This window comes from Erpetoichthys calabaricus, chromosome 14 (genome assembly GCF_900747795.2).
Source record: "Erpetoichthys calabaricus chromosome 14, fErpCal1.3, whole genome shotgun sequence".
In the NCBI taxonomy this organism is placed as follows: domain Eukaryota; kingdom Metazoa; phylum Chordata; class Cladistia; order Polypteriformes; family Polypteridae; genus Erpetoichthys; species Erpetoichthys calabaricus.
In genome coordinates this window covers 21,473,549-21,499,234 of record NC_041407.2, presented here as the reverse complement: position 1 = coordinate 21,499,234, position 25,686 = coordinate 21,473,549, and the positions used below count along the sequence as shown (strand labels likewise).

The 25,686-nt window shown below is 36.9% G+C and overlaps 1 protein-coding gene across 4 annotated transcripts; it reads left to right on the top strand.

Annotated features, from left to right (window-relative positions):
* Positions 1-142: 142 nt before the first annotated feature.
* Positions 143-22,198, top strand: LOC114665012 (cytochrome c oxidase assembly protein COX11, mitochondrial). 4 transcript variants are annotated; one of them, XM_028819366.2, is made up of 5 exons: positions 143-286; positions 7,627-7,992; positions 13,894-14,049; positions 14,479-14,604; positions 21,864-22,198. In XM_028819366.2, exons 2-5 carry the CDS (start codon positions 7,639-7,641, stop codon positions 22,044-22,046), a joined length of 819 nt encoding a protein of 272 aa, XP_028675199.1. In that variant the 5' UTR covers positions 143-286; positions 7,627-7,638; the 3' UTR covers positions 22,047-22,198. The 4 variants fall into 4 exon arrangements, with proteins under 4 accessions (XP_028675199.1, XP_028675200.1, XP_028675198.1 ...); XM_028819365.2 differs by having other exon boundaries at positions 173-286; positions 7,623-7,992; XM_051936306.1 differs by lacking the exon at positions 143-286 and adding an exon at positions 330-349 and having other exon boundaries at positions 7,623-7,992.
* Positions 22,199-25,686: the final 3,488 nt, after the last annotated feature.

Sequence of the window (25,686 nt, the reverse complement as noted above, 5' to 3'; positions counted from 1 at the left end):
ATTATTTGATTGTACGTTATTGTACCATCTGATGTATTATAAAATGATTTTAGTAAAATATACAGGGAATTATGTACGGACCATTCCATGCCGTTTTTTCCCCACAGAACTTTATTGCATTGGCTTCATAGTCGGGATATTTTTTTCTGGAACTCGAGTGGCGCTGTTCGCTGTTGGCGTTCGGACATAAAATGTTGTCGGAACATCTTTGCGAAAATGCTACAGGCGATCGACATTGAGCGAACGTCAATTACTACATGTGCAACATTGAGATGTGCGGGTGTGGGTATGTGACCATCTGAACCTTAACTGTCCATCGTCTAAGTCCCTTATAGTTCGAGTAAAAAAGGTGGATTTAGTAGCGATAATAAGTGAACAATTTTGACGCTGTAGCCGTAAAATGAAATAAATTCTATTTGATCGCAATTGTGCTCCTTTTGATTTTTTGTTCTATGTGAATTAAAGGAGGATTTGACTTGTTCCATGCCGTGCTATTTGGGGTAATACAGATAATTTGTGAGTATTAAGATAGCGATTAGTGAGAATTCGTATATTTCAAAGCTTTTAAACACAAGTGAAGTGTGGTAATCAAGTTTGTTCTCTGGCGAAGTGATTGTTCGGCGCAGTATGGAAATTGAATTATTTTAAACACCCACAGTTATTGTTATTTGAAGCTGTTTTTCGTAAAAAAAAAAAAAGTAATCAAATGATCCGAAGATGATTGGTATATTTTAATTTTGTTTTGTGAGATGACAACAATAAACCAATAATACATTTAATCCAGTGGTGACTGCACTGTTAACAGGGGTGGGTTAAATAACGTGAACTTCCTATTAACACAAATCCCTCACCTCTCAAGTAACGACCCAAAGCAAGCATGAATTGCATAAGTGCAACGTGTTATGAGCCATAGAAATTTGCACTATGAAACACCAGTGTGGCTTTTGGACGAAACGTATGACATCAGTGACAGTGACTGAAGGAATAAGCAGTGAGAATTCGCTACAAACAATACAATATGAGCAACACGGACACTTCTGCTGGTGTACACAGTAGCCTACTGCGTGCCAACAACATCCACAAACCTCACGTAAATTCATTACAGAAAATCACACAAGGGCAAAATGCATATCCCTACCTTTTTATTCGGGTGTTCTTTGCAGCAAAACCCCTTATGATCTCTCTGAAATCCAGTTGTTGAGGGTCTCACTTTTAAGAGGCATCAGTGATGGACTGTTGGGTAATTCCATGTCAAATCATCACACTTTTGGACTTCATTGTCACAGATTTTAATGATGCTGATTTGGGCAAATGAGTAACCCATGGAACTGAATTTGCACGTGTCTTGGATCAATATTAAGGGAGATTTAAGCTAACAAAATCTGAATATTGAATAGCGAATAAACCCATATTTTAAAATTGTTCAATTTTTTTTATTTTTTTTTTTTTACTAAAGCTAGCTTATAATGTCATGAACATCTCCAGAAAGTTTGGTCTTTGGTTTTTGAGTCATTTAATATTCAGTTTTTAATATTGTAATAATTCATAAAATGGTCATTTTTCATTTTGGGGATAGCATAGTATTTATGCAAAATATAGAGCTGGAAAAGAGCTTTAAAACTATATAAAAACAATTTTTGTGCAGCTTATGTTTAGGGAGGTATAGCCAATCAAAATCTTGACCCTCCTATCCCCTAAACATGTGCAATTTCAGTTACATTGGTTACTTATATGACCAAATCAGCATGTCAAGTTTTGTTAAAATCTTTGACAATGAGGTCTAAAAGTGTGATGATTTGACCTGGAATTACCCTGATGAGACTTTCCTGTTAGTGTGTGTATCCATCCATCCATTTTCCAACTTCTGAATCCAAACACAGGGTCACGGGGGTCTGCTGGAGCCAATCCCAGCCAACACAGGGCACAAGGCAGGAACCAATCCCGGGCAGGGTGCCAACCCACCGCAGGACACACACAAACACACCCACACACCAAGCACAAGGGCCAATTTAGAATCACCAATCCACCTAACCTGCATGTCTTTAGACTGTGGGAGGAAACCCACGCAGGCACGGGGAGAACATGCAAACTCCACGCAGGGAGGACCCGGGAAGCGAACCCAGGTCCCCAGATCTCCCAACTGCGAGGCAGCAGCGCTACCCACTGCGCCACCGTGCCGCCCTAGTGTGTGTATATATACTGTATATATATATATATATATATATATTCTCACGGCATTCGTAGTCTGTGTCACAATCTGATTGTATGGGTGGTTACCTACCAGGTAACGCTTGTGGTTGGCCAGCCATCTGCTAACATCCGCCACGGTGCCCTCAGTTTGTGAGGAGCAGATCATAGAATGGTTGAAATAGTTTACTGTCAAATAAATGCAAAGAGTACACGACACGTGTTTAGGGAGTGCAGTGGAGTGTGTACACCTGATGAGCCCAGAATGAGGGCGAAACACGTGTCATGTACTCTTTGCATTTATTTGACAGTAAACTATTTCAACCAATATATATATATATATATATATATATATATATATACACATATATATATATATATATATATATATATATATATATACACTTATATACACTAGGGGGTTCCCCCCAGGCTGCGCTACGCGCCAGCCACTTCACATCTCTGCCGCTCACGTTGTGAAGAGGGAGGCTGAACGCACCCCAAGGAGATGCGGTCACTTCTCTGAATCCCCCTCTTAAACGTTGATACAATGGGAAACAAATACAGTTTTTTTTTATCTCCTCTTTGCTCAATCAGCTGCTGGCTTGTTGCTGCTGCTGTGCCACGTGAACTGCATCTCGCTCAGCGCTTTGAACATTTAAAAGCCTGTACAACAGCTGTCCTACTCTTTTTCTTTTATTTCCAGCCCCGGGCGTGGTTAAATCTTTTGGCACAAAGTCTCATCTTGCGGGATGTGAGTTCTTGATATTTTTTAGTTTATAATTTAAAAACGGAATAAGAATCTGAAAATCTAACAATATCTCATTAAAGTTTGATAAATTCTGAAAAGAATGGTACCAACATACATATGTAGGTTTTAAAATAAGTGTGATGTAAAGCGTGACAAAAAATGTCACATAAAAACGTCACATAAAATTGTTGCACTTTTAGGCTTTGGATTTTATATATATATATATATATTTTTTTTTTTTTTTGCCATAGCCCACTTTGATTAAAAAAAAACACTCCATTTGCGTTACTGATAGGTAATCAAGGTTTCATCAACAAAAACACTATTTCTTGTTTAGTTAAAAAACTGAAATTTGTCAGTATTGTACATCAAGAGCAATAGGTATCCTCCAAGAAAGATTATTTCGATACATCAATATTTAGGAGTAAAATCTCCCCTACAATAGAAAAACTAAAAATCCCAGAATCTCAAAAAAGTTTTGAATGATACGATTGAAATTTGATGATGTTATAGAAAAAAGAATATTAGCCAACCTATGCTTTTATTTGTCAATAAATGTTTTATTTGTCAGAAAGTATTAATATTATGCTAATGCTGCACTTAGAAGGGTATGTATGCAGACAAAGGACTCGGCAGAACTGATTGACAAGGATAAGCAAACAGCAGCACTAGTAAATAGAGTGGAAGGACAAGGAAAGAAGGGGCGGTGTCCTGGGAAGGAAAAAAAGAGACATGATCACGTTTGGCATTTACAGCCAGGTGTGAAATTGAAATGAGAAGCTCAAGGAAGATGCAAAGTTCAGTGGTTAGCAAGCACTACAAAGCTCCAGAGAAGGTGCAGGGCGCTGTGGCTGTGAGTGTTGACTTGTGCTAGAAGCAAAAAGAGAGAGAGAATTAGAGGCAAAAGTGGCATCCTCAGATCCAGCTCAAGCTGGAACCAGCAGCAGTTGTGCAGTTATTTTCATCCACTACAAGCGCTAAAGAAAACAACTCCAAAAGTAAATTCATTCAACTCATTGCATAAAACACAATTCAGTTTTAGTGCTTTGTTTGCCTATGGCTATGATTAAAAAAAGAAAATACAAGCTTGAGCATACAAGTGATGAAAAACACGAATATAAATACATGAATATACAATGTAAATGAGTGAAAATTGTAAACATCTAATAATGATAATATACATAGTCAAACTGCACATTATTCCTGCTGATTACCCATTTTAATTAAAAAAGAATTCACTTGCCTGTAACATTGTGTTTTGCAGTGACAATAAACTAATGCCAGGTCACTAGGAAAAGCAGGAATTGATTTACAGTAATGCAGGAGTGTTTTATTCATGTGCAAATGTATATAGCATGTCCAAGAGTAAGAAGCTATTATCTATCTATCTATCTATCTATCTATCTATCTATCTATCTATCTATTACTGAACTAATAATATTATTTCTCATTTAGCTCATGCTTTTGTCCAAGGCAATTTATAATATTTAAGATACAATTGGTTAGATGTTTTTGTTTTTCCTGTTGCAACACAGGGAGGTGAAGTGACTTGCTTATAGTCACACAGTGCTAGTAGAAAAGTACCTAACAATTAACTGATGGCACTATATCTTATGAAATTTCCCAGGAGATGCAGTCCTTTTTTTAGGTTGAAGCACAGGCAAGTTAAGTGACATGTTAAGGAACATGCAGTGAATCGAAGGTGAGGTTTAACCAAGCGTTGGAATTTAAAATTCAGTGAATTAGCCAAAATGTATGAATCCTTACTCTATAGGTTTTGTACATCATGCCGATATGGAGGACATTATTGTAAATTCTAAGTATTACATATGATTTCCTTATAGATTAGTTAGGTCAAGCCTAATAAGTCTTCACAACAGAGAAAGCTCTTATGGGTCTTGCTCTTCATTATGCTGTGAAAGCCACACACGCGCATTTTATCAAAACTTGAAACTCTACCAATGTGTAAGTGATGGATTACATTGCTCAGTTAGTGAGAGCAGCTTTCCCAATGATCATGCGGTTTTTAGTCATTGATGCAGAACTTTCATAACAGCAGGCCTTATCCAGACCACTTTTCCTAGTAACCACTATTATTGTTTTTCCTTTGCTTTGACAATGATTATGCATATTGACTTTAATTTTGTTTTGATACATTTAATAACAAATCCATCTACTGTATTCATTAACCTATTTATTATTATTATTATTATTATTATTATTACCACGCTTATTTTAACTTCACCTGTTTGTTGTCTGGTACAAATCTTGTAATCAATATTTAATCCACTTCCTGTTCTCCAAATGACTTGAAATATTACACACTTACTCACTTCCGATGACAATACATGAATCAATAATCAGTTTCACTAATTGATCGATTAATCCATGTTAATTAAGAAATGAAATTTTCATATGAAGAATAGTTAAAGATTTCACCAATAGATGACGCTAGTAACGGATAGAAATATTAAAGGAAGTCTTAAAATATTGATTACAAAATTATACTAAAACAAGCCCAAGACTAAAAAGTTGAGTGGGTACGGAAAGTATTCAGACCCCCTTCAATTTTTCACTCTTTGTCATATTGCAGCCATTTGCTAAAATCATTTAAATTAATTTTTTCCCTCATTAATGTACACACAGCACCCCATATTGACAGACAAAAAAAAAAAATTTTTGAAATTGTTGCAGATTTATTAAAAAAGAAAAACTGAAATATCACATGGTCCTAAGTATTCAGACCCTTTGCTCAGTATTTAGTAGAAGAACCCTTTTGAGCTAATACAGCCATGAGTCTTCTTGGGAAAGATGCAACAAGTTTTTCACATCTGGATTTGGGGATCCTCTGCCATTCCTCCTTGCAGATCCTCTCCAGTTCTGTCAGGTTGGATGGTAAACGTTGGTGGACAGCCATTTTTAGGTCTCTCCAGAGATGCCCAGTTGGGTTTAAGTCAGGGCTCTGGCTGGGCCATTCAAGAACAGTCACAGAGTTGTTGTGAAGCCACTCCTTCATTATTTTAGCTGTGTGCTTAGGGTCATTGTCTTGTTGGAAGGTAAACCTTCGGCCCAGTCTGAGGTCCTTAGCACTCTGGAGAAGGTTTTTGTCCAGGATATCCCTGTACTTGGCCGCATTCATCTTTCCCTGGATTGCAACCAGTCGTCCTGTCCCTGCAGCTGAAAAACACCCCCACAGCATGATGCTGCCACCGCCATGCTTCACTGTGGGGACTGTATTGGACAAGTGATGAGCAGTGCCTGGTTGTCTCCACACATACCGCTTAGAATTAAGGCCAACTCCCGCATGGAGTTTGCTAAAAGACACCTGAAGGACTCTGAGATGGTGAGAAATAAGATTCTCTGGTCTGATGAGACCAAGATAGAACTTTTTGGCCTTAATTCTAAGCGGTATGTGTGGAGACAACAACTCTGTGACTGTTCTTGAATGGCCCAGCCAGAGCCCTGACTTAAACCCAATTGAGCATCTCTGGAGAGACCTAAAAATGGCTGTCCACCAACGTTTACCATCCAACCTGACAGAACTGGAGAGGATCTGCAAGGAGGAATGGCAGAGGATCCCCAAATCCAGGTGTGAAAAACTTGTTGCATCTTTCCCAAGAAGACTCGTGGCTGTATTAGCTCAAAAGGGTGCTTCTACTAAATACTGAGCAAAGGGTCTGAATACTTAGGACCATGTGATATTTCAGTTTTTCTTTTTTAATAAATCTGCAACAATTTCAAAAATTCTTTTTTTTGTCTGTCAATATGGGGTGCTGTGTGTACATTAATGAGGGAAAAAATTAATTTAAATGATTTTAGCAAATGGCTGCAATATGACAAAGAGTGAAAAATTGAAGGGGGTCTGAATACTTTCCGTACCCACCGTATATATATAAAAATACTTTTTTAAAACCACGCTTATATTAAGTTAAAAAGTGTACTAAAAAGTAAAAAATAAGTCTCTCATACATCACTCGTAAAATAAAAGCGTGGGTGCTTTTCATCAATCAACATTCAAAAAACACTTCTTAATTTCTTAGCAAAAGTGCCCACCTTTTATGAGTGATGTATGAGAGACTTATTTTTTACTTTTTAGTACACTTTTTAACTTAATATAAGCGTGGCTTTAAAAAAGTATTTTTTATACATATATATTATTTGATCTCTGTATTAACCATTTTAAGGATATGCGTCTTTCATAAAGCGGCATTTATTGTCATGCACCAGTTTATGTAAAAGCTGTCCAAAACAAACTGATCAATTTTCATTATTTAGTTTGAAAACAGAGAATTTAATATAACCAGATAATCAGGAAAATTTTATAGGAAAAATCCATCCTTGTCTTCGGTTGAATCAGCATTCCAACATCTAATTGTCTCTCTGTATATACAGTACATGCACTGTTCTGTTTTATGCATTTCTGCCGGGAGAAATGCCATAGGCTTGCCAGTCATGTTGTGATTTATAGAGAAAGATTTTTGACATGTACATTCAAAAATTAATACTTTACAATGTCAGTAGTTTGTATTTTGTGTGCTAAGTTATTATTTTTGAGTGCTTGCATTCTCTTACATGTAAATGACATGCATGCTAGATTTTTCCAGATACGGTATATATTGCTTAAAATATATTTGAATACACATTAATAATACAGGTAATTTGTTTTTTCTTTATCATCCCTAAGATAGTTACAGTCTCCCATGATGCTGTGGAAAAAGCTGTCCTATCTGAGCAGCTGGACTGTATATATATCCAACAGCAGATTGCCTTTTCTATCTGCATATTGCCAGTACTGCACCAGAGGACTATCATATTTGGTGTGTTCTGGAACCCTTCGTGCCTCTAACAACCAGCTCTTCTGTCAGCGAAAAAGCCTGCAGCATGTTCTGTCTCGGGTCCAGGGAATGAAGAGGGGTCACAATCCTTTCACCAAACACCAGAAGGAAGAGTGGCAGAAGAGAAATAAAACAGTGCTGACATACATAGCAGCAGCTGGAGTTGGGATGATTGGTCTGTCCTATGCAGCAGTGCCTCTTTACAGACTCTATTGTCAGGCAAGTAAAAACTTCAGCTTTTGAGACAGCTTTTGAGAGTTGTGCACTAGTTACTGTCTTCTTCACATTCTCACACAGGGCTTTTGCATGCTCACACCATGCCTGCATGGCTTTCCAAGAAAAGTAACCCTGTGTGTGAGAGAGAGAGAGGGAGAGAGAAAGAGAGTGTACAGTATGTGTGCATGTGCATACATAAATAGGCCCTGCAAAGAATTGGTGCCATAATGTTGTCGGCCTCGACCCCAACCCCTTGTGACCCTGACTATGTTAAAGAAGGTTTTAAAATGTTACTAGGGGGTACCCCCCCCTGCTTGCCAGCCACTTCATGTCTCTGCCACTCACGTTGTGAAGAGGGGGGCTGAACACACCCCAAGGAGACGCGGTTGCTCCTCCGAAACCCCCTCTTAAATGGTGACACAATGGGAAACAAATACAAGTTTTTTTTTCTTTTCTTTTTTTTTTTTTTTTACCTCCTCTTTGCTCGATTAGCTGCTGGCTTGCTGTTGCTGCCGTGCTGCGTGATCTGCATCTCATGCGGTATTTCGAACGTTTAAAAGCCTGTACAGCAGCTGTCCTACTTTTTGTCTTTTATTTCCGGCCCGGGCGTGATTAAATCTTTTGGCACAAAGTCCCATCTCACGGGACGTGAGTTCTTGATATTTTTTAGTTTATAATTTAAAAACAGAATAAGAATCTGTAAATCTAACAACATCACATTAAAGATCAATAAATCCTGAAAAGAGTGATAGCAAACATATACACAGGGGGTCCACGGGTTACGACACCGTTCCATTCCTACAACAGTGATGTAACCCGAATTTTGGTGTAAGTCAAAACACACCCTAGCCTAAGTCACTTCTATCCTAACACATTTGCAAAATCATAATCTAGAACATAAAAACACAACCAAGCCACAGAAAAACGACATACATGTACTGTACTGTACACTGTACTGTAGTAACAGAAAAAATGACAAAAAATGAGTGTAAAAAAAATTCCTTACCTTTATTCCTTCTGATCTCTTTACATTGTCTAATTTCACTTGCATTGTGATGGCTTTCCTCTTCTTTGAAGCACTACCATCTGAAGACTCTGACTTTCGTTTAGGAGCCACGATAAGGGCCAAAAAGTCACCAAACAAAGCAACACAAACGGAACACTTGTGCCGTGCGCAGCCAAACTAGTTCGCGCACGTAGTTTGTAAGTACGACGCTAACGGCGTAAGCCGAAACACACACGTCTCAATTTTTTTTTTTTAAGTTTTTATGGGAGTGAGCGTTGTAAACTCGAGACGTCATAACCCAAGGACCCCCTGTATGTAGGTTTTAAAATAAGCCCGACATAAAAACGTCACTGTTGCAATTTTATGCTTAGGATTTTATATATATATATATATAGAATAGATGTTTGTTCCCACATATTGTCAAAATACAGAGGCAATAATATTAAAGAAAGACAGTAACCTAAGTCAGTGGCTTTCATTTACTGTAAATCTAGTATATGAAGTATGTTTTGCGTTTCATCTGTAAGGCTTGACAATACACACTTAAAAAATAAAGAAGATCCCATTTCATATGTAGCCTCTGAACTGCTGATAAAAAATTAATTGAGAACTGCTATCTTGTTTGCATGTTAGAAAAAATTTGGATGTGAGCGGTAGTAGGATTTGCGCCCTAGGAGCCAAGTTACCCAAACTGTTCTATAACATTTCAGTAATTATTTGCTGCTCTGAAGCTGATCTTTCTGATCATAAAATAGGTCATTACAAGAGCAATTGATGAGAAGAATTCATAATTAAGTGCAGAATTACAGTATATGAGGGTTCCTCTAGAGTGCCTCTTATTCTTGCTCGATTTGTCTCAACAACTAATCAGCACATCGTCATCTCATAACAGGCTTAAGTTTTGAGTTCGGTATTTTTCCATCCAGCTGTGTTAGTACTGGACTGTCCTCAAGAAACTGTGACACACAGACAGACACACACACATCATCGAGATATCAATGTTTTTGGTATCAGGGAAGCCTAAAATGTCGAGATCCATTGAAAACCAGATATCAAAATTTTTCACGAAGCTAAAGCTTTTGCTCCTCCTTCTTGTGCTTGCAGCAATCCTCTGATGATGGCTGATGGAGAGGCTAAGCACGCGTGTAGCGGGCAATCAAGTGATGAGGACCAAACAAAAACATTAAGTATACATTTAATCCTGCATATGCTGAAATGTAGATTTAATCTACCCAGTTGCAGAGCCAGTCATCTTCTCAGCAGTATTGGGTGAAGGGTAAGAAGCAAACGTGCTGGACGGTATGCCAGCCCTTTGCAGAGCACAATCGCACAGCCAAACAGAAAAAAGTGTGCTTTGTGCAATCCATCCATCCATCCATTTTCCAACCCGCTGAATCCGAACACAGGGTCACGGGGGTCTGCTGGAGCCAATCCCAGCCAACACAGGGCACAAGGCAGGAACCAATCCCAGGCAGGGTGCCAACCCACCGCAGGGCACACACAAACACACCCACACACCAAGCACACACTAGGGCCAATTTAGAATCGCCAATCCACCTAACCTGCATGTCTTTGGACTGTGGGAGGAAACCGGAGCGCCCGGAGGAAACCCACGCAGGGAGGACCCGGGAAGCGAACCCAGGTCCCCAGATCTCCCAACTGCGAGGCAGCAGCGCTACCCACTGCGCCACCGTGCTGCCCTGCAATCCAGAAAGCGAAACCTATATGTTAATGTTAATTTAGTTTTAATCCAGTTTTTTGCAAACATATATTTTGAATTTGTGTGATCTGGAGATGCAGTGGCAATGTCCATACTGCAAATCTTCAGGTGCTCATGTTGGGGATGGAAAAAGAGGATAGATTTTGTTTACTTGACAGTACATGAAGGACTAAACGTATTAATAAAAACAGAAGAAAATGATCAAATTTAGCTATGTTTCAGGTCAGTTTCATAAAGGTTCATATAGGATATACTAACAAAAGTGACGTGCTAATTTTCATACAAAAGAAAAAAGTAACATTGCACTGTTTGTAATGCATTACATTGTATAATAAGTACCTATAAAACATATTTAGTTAGGTTTTTTTGTAGGTAATGAATAATGTAGCCGTGTTACTTTTAAAAGTAATGTTCCTGAACACTGCCTGTAACAAAGGAAAATGTATCTGTTGCTAGCCAGTAACTACGTAAGCTTTTTTGTTGCAGTTTTCTTAAAATCCTTTTAGGGGCAGTCTTTAGTTATTTACTGCATTATAAACAGCAGTTCTACTTCCTATCAGGTTAACAAGAAATCTTAAAAATGTAGTCTTTTAAAGTAGGCAAAATATTAATACATTTTTACATAAATGTGGGAAGTAGTGTAGTTTGTTAATTGTTTTCTAGTGCTTAACCTTAAGTAGTTTAAACTTATTTCAATTAATTTGTCATAGGCCATTTCTTGTTGGTTAAACATTGATCCAGATCCTGGTGTTTTGCTTCAGTCTCAAGCATTCTTATTATCTTTGTTATTTTATATTTTTAAAATATTAAGTCACCTTCTTGCTTGCTTGTTATCTGTGTATTTGGCAGGCAACATCATTTCAGTAGGTAAGTGCCTACTTTAAACTTCAAACTATCAGCTTAAAGTTCTATAATGTACTGCTAGATTGCTTTGCAGCACAGAAGAAAAACAGTCTTAGTAGCCTCAGAAAGCTAAATAAACTTCAGGTTTCTCATATTTGTTGCCATTAAAACTGAAGTTCATTGTAACACATATAGCTCAAGTACAAAGAAAACGTATTCATATTTTCATATCTAAAAGAGAAATGGGAACAAAACTAGGTAACATTTTAGATGATGGTTTACCCTTTCTTGAAGCACCTTTTTAAATTTAAATCCCAATGTGCTTAGGGTCCTTTATATATTGAAATGTAACCTTTCTTCACATTGTACACCTTTCAAATGAAGGGCAGAAGGCATTCTTCAGGAATCTGCCAGTAATGTTGTTCCTTATTGTTTATATTCATTCCTGAAAAAATACCACCTGCACCTGGTTTTGAAATGCAGGTGGCATATTTTGTGTGTTTTGTTGTGCAAACATTTTTGTTCTTAAGCTAGAAGGGTACAGCTTAGTTTCATCAGACCGTAAAAACATCTACCTTAATAAAACATGTGTTTGTGTGTCTTTGTGTGTGTCCATCTAGTTGCTATGTCACAGTCATTCCAAAAGATGGCACATCACAAGCATTAACAATGCTTTTATGAACCCCATACCAAATGGCATTTAACAAAGACATACACATTGCATCACAAACATGTAGCAATGCATTTTATTACTAGAAATGTTTGTGATGCATCATAACTTGGAATGATAAATACATTCCAATAGATGGTACACTGCAAATATTAAAGCTGAGGTCTATGTTTGTTCTACATTTCAACCCATCTTAGATGGCTAGTACAGCTAGTTTTTAGTATAAGCTTTGGAATCTCGAGTATATGTATGCATTTCTCAGATAAGATTCATTTGTGTTTTTTTTATATATAGTCACCTTTTTCTGACAACATTCACATACGGCACAACTGGGAATATTGTTATGAGATGAACTGATCAATTACAAAGGTCTTTAGGTTCGTTAAAGTTTCCATTGGATACTTAATGACTCTCTTTCCCCTCACGTTGAGCATTTGTCCCGAGGGGACAACCAAATACTGTATATGTAAAGCTTTGTTACAGACCATTCTGTTTCTTAGTGAGGATCTTGACTGAAATTAAGAAACTGTTTTTTGTTCCTCCTGAGCTGTGCTTTTGCTGTTCCATAGTTCAACCTTTGCAGTGGGTTGTAGTAGACAGAAGAGGAGTTCTTCAGAAACAATCGATCAGTATTAAAGACAAATCTTACAGCAAATTAGTCCAAATTAAAATGATGATACAGGTACTTTTTTAACATTTTTTATGCTTACTGTGCCATTTTTAATTTTTAAACCATTAAAGAATTTTTGTTTGCTTGTACCTTTTATGTATATTACAGTGTAGAAGTATAGGCAAACAAAATCTGATTTAGGTTAATTGGAAGCTCTAAACTGGCCCAGTGGAAGTAGGTTGGTGAAGGTGTGTGTGTGTGTGTGTGTGTGTATTTGTGTTGGCCCTGCCATGGACTGGTGCTCTATCTAGGACTGTCCCCTGCCTTGAACCTAGTGCTGCCACACTAGCCTTCTAGCCAAACAGGATTAAGCATGTTTTAGAATAGTATGCCCTTAAGCAAGATAGAATTTGTTTTTTAAATAATTTGTATTGGAAATGAGAAGTGGGCGGCACGGTGGCGCAGTGGTAGCATCACAGTAAGGAGACCTTGGTTCGCTTCCCGGGTCCTCCCTGCGTGGAGTTTGCCTGTTCTCCCCGTGTCTGCATGGGTTTCCTCCCACAGTCCAAAGACATGAAGGTTAGGTGCATTGGCGATCCTAAATTGTCCCTAGTGTGTGTGCATGTGTCCTGCGGTGGGTTGGCTCCCTGCCCGGGATTTGTTCCTGCCTTGTGCCCTGTGTTGGCTGGGATTGGCTCCAGCAGACCCCCATGACCCTGTGTTAGGATATAGCGGGTTGGATAATGGATGGATGGAAATGAGAAGTAGCCACTTATGCCAAATCTTCGGTCGGAAATATGCCAGATAAGATAGTTTATTTTTTCCTATTCTTGGTCTCTTATTTTACTATTTTACATCTTCACTCATGCTTAAATTCTTCTTATGTATTAATATCATGTAGTTTGTGCACTGGGACATTTGTAATGGGTTACCTGTGTATCACCTAAGGGTTAGGAGATTACCCATAAAATATTTGGATAGTGCTGCCTTTAGCAAATAAAAACATAAAGCAGCAGGTTGCAGTGCACTTAATTTTGTTATTTTTGACTTTTCAGGCTACGGGACTGGGAGGTACAGCTGTGGCAGGACACAGTTCAGATCAGATAGAAAACATGCAGCCAGTAAAGGACCGTGTGCTGAAAGTCACATTTAATGCAGATGTTCATGCCAGCTTGCAGTGGAATTTTCGTCCCCAACAGTCAGAAATATATGTGAGTAATAAAAGGATTCTACAGTAGTTCATTCAAACCAAATAAGGACTCTTCCATGTTTCATACCAAACAGCTAATTTTTCTCAAATGTTTAATAGTGCAGTTATTCATAATATCTTGGATTCAATGCTGTCACTGTTAGGATCTTATCCTTAGTATTTTCCCCTCAAGAGTAGTAAGAATCCTTTTGAGAATAAGGGAGTTTTATTTCTGTCGGTCATAACTCACAAGTGGAACAGGGTGCTGTAAACTTTCATGCTATCAAAGATGGGTCTACAGTTTAAACATCTCAGTCTTTAAAGGGTTCCACAGCATTTGCAACTGTGACCCCGTCTCCTTTTTTATTTTTCACTCTACATCCTTTGTAATTTTGATCTTTATATTATTGTAGTGTATTATATAGAGCCTTACTAAAACTTCCTTTTGTAGGTAGTTCCAGGAGAGACTGCCTTAGCTTTTTATAAGGCAAAAAATCCAACCAACAAGCCTGTAATTGGGATTTCTACCTACAACATTGTTCCCTTTGAAGCTGGCCAGTATTTCAACAAAATACAGGTATGTATTACACTTGCCACTTGAGAACTGTAGCTGAGTCAATGACCTCACTCTTTTTTTTTCTTTATTGATTTTATTAAAATCAAATCACATTCCATACAAATAACTCAAGTTTATATAAAAAAAAAAAAAAAAAAAGGTACGAAACAAATCAGCCAACCTCCCCCCGAAAAAGAAAGCTAGGCAAGCAGAGTAAAACTTAGTAAAAATAAGTAAATAGGTAAATTAATAAGTGAATATAAAATGGAGTAAAAGAGGGGAGAGAACCTGCTTCCTCAATTTAAATGCTTATTATAATAATAATAATAATAATAATAATATTCTAAAATGTTATTGATTAAATCCTGCCAGGTTTTGAAAATGTTTTGTACAGATCCTCGTTAAGTGTGAATTTGATTTTTTACAGTTTCAAGTAGTATATAACATCAGTTACTTAGAATAGGAGAGTTAGGATTCTTCTAGTTGAGCCAGTAGTGTAGTAAAGACAATCACAGTTTGTTTGTCCTTCTCCACTTTAAGCCCCTCTGTGATCCCACCAAACACAGCTGTTAGTGGATTAGGAGGGATTGTGATACCAAGGCTGTCTGAGAGGCATTTAAAGATTTTGGTCCAGAATGACGTTAATTTGGTCCAAAACATGTGACCCAGTGATGCCGGAACTTGATTGCAGCGTTTGCAGGTTAACTCTTGCCCTGGAAACATTTTGGACAGTTTTAAACGAGAGAGATGCACTCTATATATAATTTTGAGTTGAATAATTGTATGCTTTGCGCATATGGAGATTGACTGAATTTTCTGCATTGCTACTTTCCATTCCTTTTCTGAGATGTTGAGTGAAAGATCCTTTTCCCACAGTCCTCTTGGATCTTTGAAAGGGAGGGACTGTAAAATGGTTTTATATATTGCAGAAATGCTGTCTGAGTCTTCGAGACTGATCAATATTTTTTCCGCCATAGAGGTAGGTGGGAGGTGAGAAAAACTGGGCAGGTTTTGTTTAACAAAGTTTCTGATTTGAAGGTATTGAAAGAAATGTGTTGCTTGAAAGTTGGAGTGTAATTGTTTGTAGGATGCAAAGACGTTGTCTATGTACAGATCTCTAAGTGATTTAAACCCGAATGTTTTCCAGACATTAAAAACTCTAACTCATTTTTTTGCCAGTACTATGGTTTAGTTGATGAGGAAGGAACCTGTACTTATTGGAGAAGAAAACTGTTTAAGTTAATATTTATTACATCATTCTACTCCTTCATTTAGGAACAATAAAATGAGAATCAATCAGTTTAAACAGAAAACTCCCTCTCGGTATTGAAGTGTAATCTCTCGCTTTTGCTTGCCCTTCTAAATATTCTTACAACAAATCGATGTTTCTCTTCCTTACACTGCACTTTATCTTTAAAATAGTTGAATGCAACAAATTTCCTTTTAAGTTAAGACCTCAGTCAAATTTGCAAGCTGCAGTAGTGCTCACAGTTTAGAGGGAGGTTGGTTAGGGTAGTAGACACAGTAGGTGTTACGCATATCTTCATGCAGTAAACCAAACTATTAAGTTTAGGTTTCCACTTTACATAAAATGTCATAGCTATTGCTTTTTAGCCTTCAAAGGATAGGTTTAGAATTACATTTTCAGTTTGCAACTAGAGCCCCCATGTTTTGACACCTAAAGGTATTTCGCAAATGTATATGAGGGGAGACACATGTTGATATGAATATCTGCATTTCAGATCTGACAGAAGGAAGTCTGGCCTATTTTTCTTCATTTGTTTTGTGTAGTGTTAAACTAATAATTTCCTGGCCAACACCTCAGTATATCACCTAAAGGTGTTAAGTAAGAGCAGTAAGATCTTAACATTAAAGCTCCCAAGTCATAAAGTAAAATATCAAATAAAGAAAAAATATGACCCATGCACCTTAAAACAACAAACATTTTTTAGCACAGTTTATAAAGGACATAGTCCCTTTGCAGTTTAAGATTTAGGAATAGAATGTGCATTAAATGGAAGTACTCTTTGGACACCAAGAAATCAACTTAGACTTGTTTGTTTTGTAAAGCAGTCAGTGTTGTATTTTCAACCCAGTGTAAAAGGAAGCTGATCGTCTAAGGAAACTTCCTATGATAGATAGAAATAAATGTTTTTAAGGGTTCTAAATATAATACATAAATAAAATTAAGTGTATGATGTCTATGGTTTATTTATATCTTATTTTTATATCTATAGTTTTGAACTTTTCACTGAGAAGAAAAAAATCAATTATTGCTTTGTTTTATAGCCTTTATTATGGAGTAAACATATTTTTTACAGTTTTTAAAAATGATAAATCAAGAAGTAGATTAAACTAAATCAAATCCAATTCATGTATAGTTTTGAAAATAAAGAAGCCATTACTAACTAACAGATAACTGCAGAAATGGCAAGAAACATACAGCAATTACAAGTAATATGCAGAAAAGTCATTCTTTTTGGCAGTTTTGTGAATATTGTGTAAATGAGAGAGAGGTCGGTGGAATGATGAGGGTGCAAGGAGTAGAGTTGGCGAAGGTGGATGAATTTCAATACTTGTGATCAACAGTACAGAGTAATGGGGATTGTGGAAGAGAGGTGAAAAAGAGAGTGCAGGCAGGGTGGAATGGGTGGAGAAAAGTGTCAGGAGTGATTTGTGATAGACAGATATCATTAAGAGTGAAAGGGAAGGTCTACAGGACGGTAGTGAGACCAGCTATGTTATATGGGCTGGAGATGGTAGCACTGACCAGAAAGCAGGAGACAGAGCTGGAGGTAGCAGAGTTAAAGGTGCTAAGATTTGCAATGAGTGTGACGAGGATGGACAGGATTAGAAATGAGGACATTAGAGGGTCAGCTCAAGTTGGACGGTTGGGAGACAAAGTCCGAGAGGCGAGATTGCGTTGGTTTGGACATGTGCAGAGGAGAGATGCTGGGTATATTGGGAGAAGGATGCTAAGGATAGAGCTGCCAGGGAAGAAGAAAAGAGGAAGGCCTAAGCGAAGGTTTATGGATGTGGTGAGAGAGGACATGCAGGTGATGGGTGTAACAGAATAAGATGCAGAGGACAGAAATATATGGAAGAAGATGATCCGCTGTGGCAGCCCCTAACGGGAGCAGCCGAAAGAAGAAGAAAAGAAGGTTATCTTGACTTTCACAGTAGTATTTAAACACAATTTTAGAATAAGACCATATAGAAACTCTCTAAAAACCATCAATACTTTGTTTTGCTTTAGAAAAACCTATAACTTTACTTCAGTCTGTTAAAGAGAGAATTAAATTTTTTTTCAAGTCTTCCTTACAAGTTATATTATTTGATAACAAATAAAAGGTAGAAAGGGAAAAGCTACAATAGGATTGATAGCTGATAGTTTAAGAAAATAATTTTCTGAAACAGAAAAGCTCATGTTTTGTTTATTAGAAAATAAAACAATAATAAATACTGAAGTGAACAGTACATTCTAAACACAAAATCAATTTTCCAAACTCTGAAAGTTAAGTAAATAGCTATCTGCTTAATGGTGCATCCTCCTTAAACATTTTGATGTTGAAGAACTTGTCACTATTTACAGCTATGTTCAGAAACCTCAAGTCTGGGAGTGAATAGTATGGATGATGGTTTTGGTCTTTCCCATGAGAGTTTATTTGGCAAAAGCCATGTGTTTGGCCTCAGCTATGGTCACAGACATAAAAGATTAGAGGAAAGCATTGGCACCTTCTTTCCTCACTTGAACGGACCAGTGCTGCAGAATTATGCAGGTGTGGTAAATTTTTGTATTTTTTCTAAAGCAGTATTTATGAATTTTTTTTTTTTTAGTAATTTTGAATTTATCCTACCTTTCAGGAGTTACTTGATACAGAATTTGATATAAAGCATTTGATAGTATTGCTTATTATTAAAGGAAAAAAATTAAATGTTTTCATATTTTAGAACTCCTATTTAACATTCCACAACACGACACAAGCAGTCCTTCCCCATTTCAGTATAGACACAGCCAGCCACATTGTCAGTCTTTTCTTCTGACATTTAGCTGTTTATATACTCTTCTCTTGTAAGAACTCCACAAGGTGAAAAATGTTTATTTATGAAAGATGCTGCGTATTGCAGTTGCTATCTCACCAGAGACAAGGTTAAGAAGGAAAGAAAGAAAGACCAAGTCCATTTTCAGCTCTGAATATGGGAAATGTTTGTGCCTTATCGAATTATCTGATTTCATTTTTCTTCTCAACCTTTACTTTCAGTCAATTCTTTTTATGCAAAATATTCATTTTTTATATTCTGGTATGAGTCCAGGACATTTTTCCATCTACCCTAGTTTTAAAATTCTCAGTAGAAAGTTTTTGCATAACTGTTTGTTATTCATTACACCTTTTACAGATGGGTGAAAATGGTGGCTGTGACGGTTTGCTATTTGCTTTTTCTATGTAATGTATGAAAAGTATTAGACCAAACATTTTAGGTTTAAATGAATACAAACTACATGAGGTAAGTAACATATACAAATATATATTTGAGTGTAGTAGTGAATGGTAAGAAAAAAACTTAATTTCATGTTTACATGCAGAATGGAAAGTATCCATTGAAAAATAGAAAAAAATATTTCACATTACTCATGTTGCATAATCTAATTGTCAGTTATCCATAAATGAAGGCAGGGCTCTTGACCAGCGAATGAGGAGGAAAGGTGGATCTTCAATTTAATAGTGCTATATTATAAAAATGTGTTTCTTGTTTATGATGTACACTGACCTTTCTGAAAGTATCTGTTTAGCAATATTTTAGCAAAACAAATATGTCCTTTGTACATTTTCAGCATATAACTGGATTATGCAAAACAAAAAACGATTTTTTTTTTTAATTAAATAATTTTTCACGTTGTTTGCTGTTGTTCAGCACTTGTCACCATTGGGTTCTGTTATATGAGAAAAACATTCTTTCTTTAGATTCTACACAGTCCCTAAAGGGACAGAAGCAAAAAACAGAAAAACTTATTTCTCATGCTCAAAAATAATTTGTGAGCACCCTAAACATGCTTTACCGGTATGCACGGTGTGATAGATAAGGGGCGCTCTCGCTCCCTTGAACCCTTGGACACCACGCCAGACACCAGGTAAAAGTCCAAATATGATATTTATTAGGACAATAACGTGCACAAAGCACCCTCCTCTCCACAATACTCATATAAATCAACAATAATCAATACTATCCCAGATGCGTTGACACCCTTCCACCCAGCTCAGCTCATTTGTATGGGATTTACCAGAGTCCTTTATAGTCCATTACCCGGAAGTGTCTTCTGAACCCTCAGTCCATGTGACTTCTTAGCACTTCCGGGTCAGATCAAAAACTCTTCTTTTTCATCCCGGAAGCACGTCATTCCTTCTGTCCATGTGAGAATAGGGAGTAGGGAAAAATAGATGTCTTGTACCTCCCTGCAGCGACTCCTGGCGGTCCCCATGGTAGCCAGCAGGGCTGTGCATAAAAACTTTGTTGTCCATAATTCCCTGCTGGCATTCGGGGCACCTCCATGCTGCAAGGAAGGCTCCATCTAGCGACTTGGGGATATTGGCCGGGATGAATGACCGGCCATATCTCACAGTGGGAAACTGTCTCGTGCATAATAAGAGCTATCTCATGAGCACGAAAAACTTTCTTTACCGGTGTGCACATAAATCTAACTACAGAGCATGGAATATTCTGTCGTTAGCAAGAGAAATATGGAGTTTTTTTTTGTTTTCGTCTTCTTCTTGTGCTCTGGTCCTTTCTATATGAGAGCATGATATTTAGAATTTTTTTCCCAGCCATTACTACAAACTACATGGGGTGTATTATTGTAGTATTTCCCTCTACTTACCCTTTACCTGTTTTCTCAAGGGTAAATGTTCTCGTCAGGTTCGTTATCGGGTTGGTCTATTGTTGCACTTTAAAATGAACACACACACACACATAGATAAACACACACACACACACAGACCCTAACCACAACAGTGCCCCATGAATGACATACACACGCTGATTAACCCTTAGCACTTTAAACCACACATCAGCCTGTCACTCAGCACTTCAAGAGACTTTCTTATTATCGGCACGAACAACATACGATGTTTTAGTGATATCTCAGACCTAAATATTACTTTTGGTCTACAAGAATACATTTAAACATACAAAGACTCAGCACTCTTGACTATAGGCCATTTATCAGCCAAGAATTGCTTCTTCTTATCGTACTGTCCCTTCTTTTGAGCGGCGCCCTCACTCTCAGCCTTGTAAACCTCGCAGCACAGATATAATGGCAAAAATCTGTCTGTCACCAGGTGCTCACAGAAATCTAACTTATTAATTCAATCACTCTAGACATTAAGACAAAGCATAGAAAGTTAAAAGCAGCATGGTATTTATTACAAGAATAATAATAATACCACTGGAACAACGAATAATAGAAAATAGGTACTGATAGGAAAGTCTGAATATATATAGTCTTTAGGAAAAGCTCACGAAAAAGTTGAAATGACAAGGATGAATGACCCAGGGAGGCGTTGATTTAGCAATGGATGTTCATGATGCCTTTCTGACGACCAGTGCCGTCTTCGTCTGTTCCTCTTCTTCTCCTTCTTCTCTTTGCTTCTTCCTCTTCCTCCTCCTCTTCTCTTCTTCCTCTTTCAAACCAAGGCATATTTATTATGAAATGTCATGCCTTGGTTTCACAACACATGCTCCTGATTGGCTGGCTGTCAATGTGATTGATGAATTTTGCTCAAACTCTTTCCCAGATAGTAATGTTCTTTGATATTGCCTCAGTTTCCCTTTTCCCAGGCTGTAAACCACATTCTTATACCAAATGTCCATCCATAAAGTAATCAATAGCCTGGGGTGTCAGCACAGCATCCTTTCCCAGGTTATAAAGTAATTGAACCACCAGAAATGTCTTCCTTTCAATGTTGGAAACAGCTCTTTTAAAAGTGAGGTATGAGAAAACCTGCTTTGATTTGTCTTAAAATTTAGTTCATCTGTTGTTTTATCTTGGATCAAAATATAATGGAAAATTAAACTAAAATGTACAGATTTTATACACCATAACAATGGGGTAAGTAACATATGAAAAAAATATAATTTTTTGGGTAGAGTAGTCCTTTGAAGAAAAAATACAATGATGATAGCATTTTATTTTTTTTTTACCACTGCATTGCTTCAGTCCTGATAAGCTTAGACTGACCTGTTTGATCAGAATAAACAAATTACTCTCTCCTTCCACCTTGCAGTGTTTCTGTTTTGAAGAACAGAGACTTAACCCCAATGAAGAGGTGGACATGCCTGTCTTCTTCTATATTGACCCTGAGTTTGACACTGATCCTCGAATGGCAAATGTGGACACCATCACACTTTCCTATACATTTTTTGAAGCTAAAGATGGACATAAGCTTTCTCTACCTGGATACAGTTAACTAGTCATAAAGGTAAACAGATAATGACCGGTAATTTAATCTCTTGAAAAGAAAAACTTTTTTTTGCATTTTAAGTAAAGTCAAAACTGTTCTTCAAATTTAATGGAAACATTTTAGAAGAAAATAAATGGAAGTCAGAAGATAAAAATGTATTTTTAATTGAAGTGTCTGAGTTGTAAGAAGCAATACTCTTTGTCTCTTATTTGGGGATTTATTTTTCAATATATTTTTGGTAAATATCCCCCTTCCCAAAACTGGAACCACTAAACAATTTTACATTTTCAGTGATGTCACAGTCTTACGCATTGGGTACCACTCTTCAAGTGCATGTTCCACCCAAACCCTAAGTGAAAAGAAGTTAAGCTGTGCAAGGTGGATATGTGTATATTTCGTGACATTTTTCTACACATTTACATTCACAGAATATAATATACATGTCATAACATTCTGGTTTGTTCCAGAACGGAATTGTTAAATACTTTGTAGGTTAGGTTTAGTAGACTTCATTATCCAAGAGGGAAATGTGTTGGAGCAATTTAAAATGTTTTAGTTATTTCATCAGAGAGTCACATTGTTTAATAAATATTTTTCAAATAATGAGTGATATTTAAAAATACCAGCAACAATAGAATGTAATTATATGCATTAGTAGGCTACATTAAATACAGTTTTTTTAACAGTACTTTACAATATCATCTACCGTATATACTTGTGGATAAGTCGGGACTTGATTTTACTGTATAATTTCTGGTATTTTATAATGTCGGACGTATAAGTCGAATGCGGAAAACTCACACTATTGGTCCAAGAGATTATGATATGCTAATACCCACCTGAGATGGTAACCACGGAGCACACTACCTTTTTTTTTTTTCTATGTGTTGTGCCTACGTGACCATACGGTAATACCCGAACTGTTCCGAAGCAATGTTTGCACTGATTTGTGGTTTTTGTATCTCACACCCTCATACACCTTTATTGTAAGAGCATCCCTTATCTGCAATGGAGCGTTCGATCAGAAGAAAATATGAAGCTGGTTTTAAATTAAACGAAAGAAATTGGAAACTGCCCTGCTGCAACAAAATTCAATGCGTCTGAGAAACTCATGAAAGATTGGAGGAAGCAAGAAGATGTAAAAAAAATTTACATCGCAATTTTGAACGGGCGTATAAGTCAAGGTCTGATTTTATGATTGATTTTTCGTGTTTCAAGACCCGACATATGTGAGTATATACAGTAGTTAAAAACGTAGCCCAAGTAGGCTTGTGATGGCTCTATAGTTTCCATAGAAAGCAGATTCTAATTAAAGTGATGTAAAAATGGCATATATCAATGTCCTATTGTTCAAGGTCAGATTTCTTAAAAATAACATTTTTTAAACAAGTACCCAAAGGAGAGTTGAAGTCTCAAGGTAAAATTGTTGGTTGCTATAGACCATGATGGAAAACAGGCATGGGGCATTGGCTATAACTTATAGCCTCAGAGAAATACTGAATCATTCTAACGTGCAGTTAATGATAGTGGAATGTTATTACTGAGTATAGATTTGTTTTCTCTATGCTAATTCTCTTCCTCTTATATTAATTTCTGTGAAAGTAACTGTTTTTATAATAACTTTTATGATTAACTTATCTCGAGCAGCAGCAGCAAAAGTCACACCAAGGTAAATCTGAAACATTAAACTTATCCATAATTGAAGCCTTGCAGAATGTTTCTCTGGTTTAAGACAGGCACATTTTCAAACTTCTATTGCTCTTCAGTGGGAGATTTTTGAAATTTCAGAATGTGTAAACCATAATCTATTTAAGATATATCAGTGAAAACTTTCCTTGAAGTATAAATATCCCAGATTTCAGCAACATTGGTACATGTGGACCAAGTTGTTTTTATGCAGACGGACAGACACAACAACCACGGTAGGTGCTTTTTGCATTATGGCATTTGGAAATATTAGTTCAATCTTCCAGTTTTAGTAAGGGTTTAAAAACTTGGTTAGCTTGCTCAATCTTAAAAGAAGTCAAGTGAAGATAACACCACAATTGGAAAAAATATTCTGAGGCAGTTTATCCTTTTAGGATGCTTGTGTTCACATTTAACAACTCTAGACTTCTCAAAGCAGCTAAGAACATAAGATAAAACAAGGTAAGGATGTTAAAAGATATTTAAATACTTCAACCTTGGAAATTCCACATTCAGAAATATCACTTTGGTGACACAATGTTTAGTACTGCTGCCTCACACCTTGATTTTTCTGAGTTGAAATCCTAGTCTGCACATTCTCCCCATTTCTTGGGGCATTCTGGTGTTATCTCTACAGTTGTAGAACCACTGTGGCACTATGTCACCATCTACAACAAATCAACAACAACATTTATTTATATAGCACATTTTCATACAAAAAATGTAGCCCAAAGTGCTACAAATCTTCTCTAATTAGACGTTTTGTATAGTATTATTAGTCATTTTGTGAGTGATACTCTTTTTACATATCACTGTGGTTTATATTTCTGTATTAACTGGAGCTTTGTACACAGCCAACCTATCACTGTTTGTTTTTTCAATTTGCAAGGGAAACTCCCAGCTCTAATATTGACAAAATCTATATGGATCAATTGAGTCATCTTCCTCCATAAGCTGTTGTGATTAGATGAAGTTTAGTTTTAAAAAGTTACCTGTTTTTGTTTTTCTGTGTATAAATGACATAATTTATTATTTCACAATTAATATATCTTGAAAAATGTGTTTGCTTCTAAATGTCTTATTTCTTATCTTAAAAAAGAGAGTTCATTTTATACTTGCAGTTGAATTTAAACACTTGGATACCCCTAATTAAATTGTATGATTCAATTTATCTCATAAGTGTGGCCAGCAGTGGCATTTTTGAGCAAACCTTAAACTTAAAAAAACCATGGATGTCATGCTATATAAAAAGAATTTATAATAACAGAAGGGTACTCAATATTTAGAGATAAAGGTACAACAATGTTAATAAACTTAATGCCCTCCTGGTCTAACTAAATAAAGGTCCATCCATACCCATCAGGTTGGGAACTTGTGATACCCTGTTGTATCTCCTGCTCACTTCTTCGCTGGCTCTTCCTGTTGCCATTTCTACCCTTTTATATACTACTAGTCATTTAGCCCGTTACAATAACGGGCGCTAGAACAGTAGTGCATAAACATTAGTAGGAACAGTCTATATTAAATGGCAAGGGACTTTGACCTCATTCTTTTTGTTGGTCGTATTTTTCTTTGTCTTTCAGCCTTTCTTTTGTTGATGTTTACTTGCTTAGCTGACCGTTCTTCGTGGGCTGCCGCCGTGTATTGTGTGTCTTTAATTTTCTGTGACAGTAATACTGTCTTGTACGCTCTATTCAATAAGGGCGCGTAGATAATTTAGTTCAAATGGCTCTGGAATATGTGAAGAGCAACAGGTGCAGATCTTTATTTACGCGCGCCTTTATTCACTGCACCCAATTGAGGTCGTCCTTTTGAGGCTCGCCTTTTTGTGCACGCCCTTATTGAAGGATACCGTCTTGTACATCCGCTGGATTGTACGTCTGTACATCCGTAATATACCTTTAATTTTCTCTGGCGGTAATACAGGCGTGCGCGTCGGTAATATGCCTTTAATCTCCTC